Source organism: Psammomys obesus, unplaced genomic scaffold (assembly GCF_907164565.1).
Source record: "Psammomys obesus unplaced genomic scaffold, mPsaObe1.curated_primary_1811, whole genome shotgun sequence".
Taxonomy (NCBI): domain Eukaryota; kingdom Metazoa; phylum Chordata; class Mammalia; order Rodentia; family Muridae; genus Psammomys; species Psammomys obesus.
Genome location: NW_026589108.1, coordinates 18,706 through 21,726, shown reverse-complemented (window position 1 = coordinate 21,726; position 3,021 = coordinate 18,706). Strand labels below are relative to the sequence as shown.

General features: G+C 43.3%; 1 protein-coding gene across 1 annotated transcript; it reads left to right on the top strand.

The window, feature by feature from the left end:
• The first annotated feature begins 277 nt into the window (after positions 1 to 277).
• On the top strand, positions 278 to 1,189 carry LOC129674818 (putative vomeronasal receptor-like protein 4). The gene has a single exon (XM_055604917.1). The coding sequence runs from the start codon at positions 278 to 280 to the stop codon at positions 1,187 to 1,189; it is 912 nt and encodes a 303-aa protein (XP_055460892.1).
• The last annotated feature ends 1,832 nt before the right edge of the window (positions 1,190 to 3,021 follow it).

Genomic DNA, 3,021 nt, shown 5'->3' with positions numbered 1-3,021 from the left:
GTCATATGATCTTGAGGGATGAAGTACTGTCATGAAAGGCAGGAAACTATCAAGTTTAAGCACTGATGGTAGGTTTCATAATTTCTATGAGAAGGAAAGGATAAGAAGAAAACAAAAAAAATCAAAAAGGACATCAGACATAGTGATCAGGCATCATAAAGTAAAGAACCATATCTGTTTATATAGTTGAGGCCATTCTGTTATATGAATAAGGTGAGAAAATACTACATTTATTTCTCAGAAGATGTTTTTCTAGTGCTGTGTATCAAGTCAGAAGATGAAGTTGAATAACATTACCCAGGCAATAGTCTTCTTTTCTCTTTTTGGACCTGGAATTGTAGGAAATGTCTTGGTAATTGTGAAACATATGTATACTTATGTTTTAGGGATTGAAAAAAAGCCCATAGACCTTATTCTCACCCACTTGGCATTTTGTAATATAATGATTATTTGTAGCATAGTGATCAGAGATATAGCCACAGTGTTTTATTTTAGAAACTTCCTAGGAGATATTGGCTGTAAAGCTGTGGTTTATCTAGCAAGGATGGCACGGGGCCTCTCCATCTGCACCACCTGTCTCCTCAGTGTGGTCCAGGCTGTCACCATCAGTCCCAGGACCACCATTTGGACAAAACTCAAACCGGAGACAGCATGGCAAGTTTTTCCCTGTCTCCTCCTCTTTTGGACTGTCAATACTCTCATAAGCTCTAATTTGCTCTGCTACATCAAATCAGGCAACGGCTTGAACAGGTCTGAAGCTGAAACATTCACTGGACATTGCTATATGCTGCCCTCCAGGAACATAGTTAAGTGGCTTTTCCTCTCTCTCATGACTCTTCGTGATGTCATCTTTCAGACTCTGATGGGCTGGAGCAGTGGGTTCATGGCTTTCCATCTGTATAAGCATCACAAGCATGTCCTCTACCTCTACAGTTCCAGACAACTCTCCTCCAGAAAGAACTCTCCTCCAGAAATCAGAGCTACCTGGAGTGTTCTGATTCTTATGACCTGCTTCCTTTTCTTCTATTGGGCAGATTTTATTCTCTCCTTCTACACAGGTTTTACAGTGACACATGATTCTCTTGTACTAAGTATTAAAACATTGTTAGAACTTGGTTATGCTAGTTTCAGCCCCTATGTTCTGATCAGCAGAGATATCCGTGTTCCTAATGTCTTCCGTGCTCACTGAGAAGTGTTGACATTATATTCCACATCTATACAAGCTAAAGAGAAGTACATTGTAAACTTTTTTGTTATGATGACTTTTAGAAGTGGGGTCCTAATGTTTGCTTTGTGGCATAGGCTGACCTGGAGGTCAGTATGTAGCACAGGCTGATCTTGAAGTGCCTTGGGACATCAAATGCTGGAATTACAGGTATTCCTCACCAAACTGCCATTTGCCGTAATATATATCACATCATTAAATTAAACTTTACGAAAATATATTTCATTTTCTTAAGAAGTCTGGCATCACACAGCCTTAAGTTTAGTGTTTCTTGAAATGTGGGCAGCAGATTCTTACCACTTTCCTATTCAGCCATTCCTGTTATGTGACTTTTCTCTTCTCATTGTTACTCGGGAAAATCCTCAGGTAACACTACTGTCAGCAATTAGTATTTTATCTTCTCCCCAAAAGCCAGAGTAATGAGAGCAAAAGAGGGGAGGAAGAAGTGAGGAAGTGACCATTATCTGAGCTGAGCTTGTCCAGATGAGGGAAGAGGACAGTGCGACAAGTGAGCTCACCCCAGCAAGGCAGTTCGGGTCAACAAGTATATGAGCTGGCTAGGCTCCAGACTGCTAAGAAAGCTAGTGTTGATGCAGCGGGACAATTCTAATCAGGTCAGACCCTAAAGTGACACGATAGGACACTGGAAAACAGACTCTCTCAAAGGATGTCAGGTCAGGTCTGGAGACCACGCCCCTCGCCAGACCTCACTGACACGCTTAAATATAAATACATCGCTGACAGATGGTTTACACTGGGTCCCAGTCACTTACTATGGCTGGTACTGAATATCACAGAGTCTTCTAGGTCACTTTGTCCTCTGAATCCAGACTCCACCTTCCGTTATGCTGTGAATCTAGATATGCTTGGTGAAGCCAAGGTGACACAGCTTTGCCCAGCAGCAGGATATTGGTGCCTAGAACCCCACCACGTCCAATGCAGGAGGACCCAGAAAGTCCAGGAATTGCATTGACTGGTCGTTCTCAAGACACTATGCATTGAAGTGGTCTCCTGGCTGCTCTGAGCTGTGGAGTACCTCTCCTAAAGGGACACAGGAGCATGGGGGGATGTTCATCAAAGCTGTCCATCAGCTCCCTGCAGTCCCTCCCCAAGATAAACCGAAGAGCCCAAACTTTCTTGCAGGGAATGGGGTCGAACTGCTCTCTCTGCAGCTGAGTACTGTGCCTGGAGGGGAGCCAAGCTGACTGTGTTCTTGACAAGCTCAGCTCAGATAAGGGGCATTTCCTCACTTCCTCCTACCCTCTTTTGCTCTCATACTCTGGTTTTTGTGGAGAAAATAAAATACTAATTGCTAACAGGAGTGTTACCTAAGGACTTTCCTGAGTAACAATGAGAAGAGAAAAGTCACATTACAGGAATGGTTCCTTCCCTGGGCCAAGAGCTGAAACTCTCCAGAGGATTGCAAGAAATAAGTCAAGCTATGGGTCTCTGAAATCCTTCTAAAATAAAGTCATATCTTAATGTTTTATAATATACATTAAAGGCCATTATTATAATTAGATCCTATATCAATGGCCTGAGTAGGGAGGCTCACCTGAAGAATTGTTCTATCTTGACTGTTGTCAGGAGACCCACCCCAATTGTGGGTGGCCCCTGCAGGTAAGAATGCAGGTTAAAAGTGTGTGTCAGAGGGAAGGTCATTCTGCCTTGTGCTCCTTGGCCTTCCCTTACATCTCTAGGTTAGTTTGCTCTGTTGATGTGGCTGCGGCTGATTCCTTTGCTGAGAGCACAAGCAGTGGCTCTCTAGGAAACTTCCAGGCTTCTGGAGCCACAAT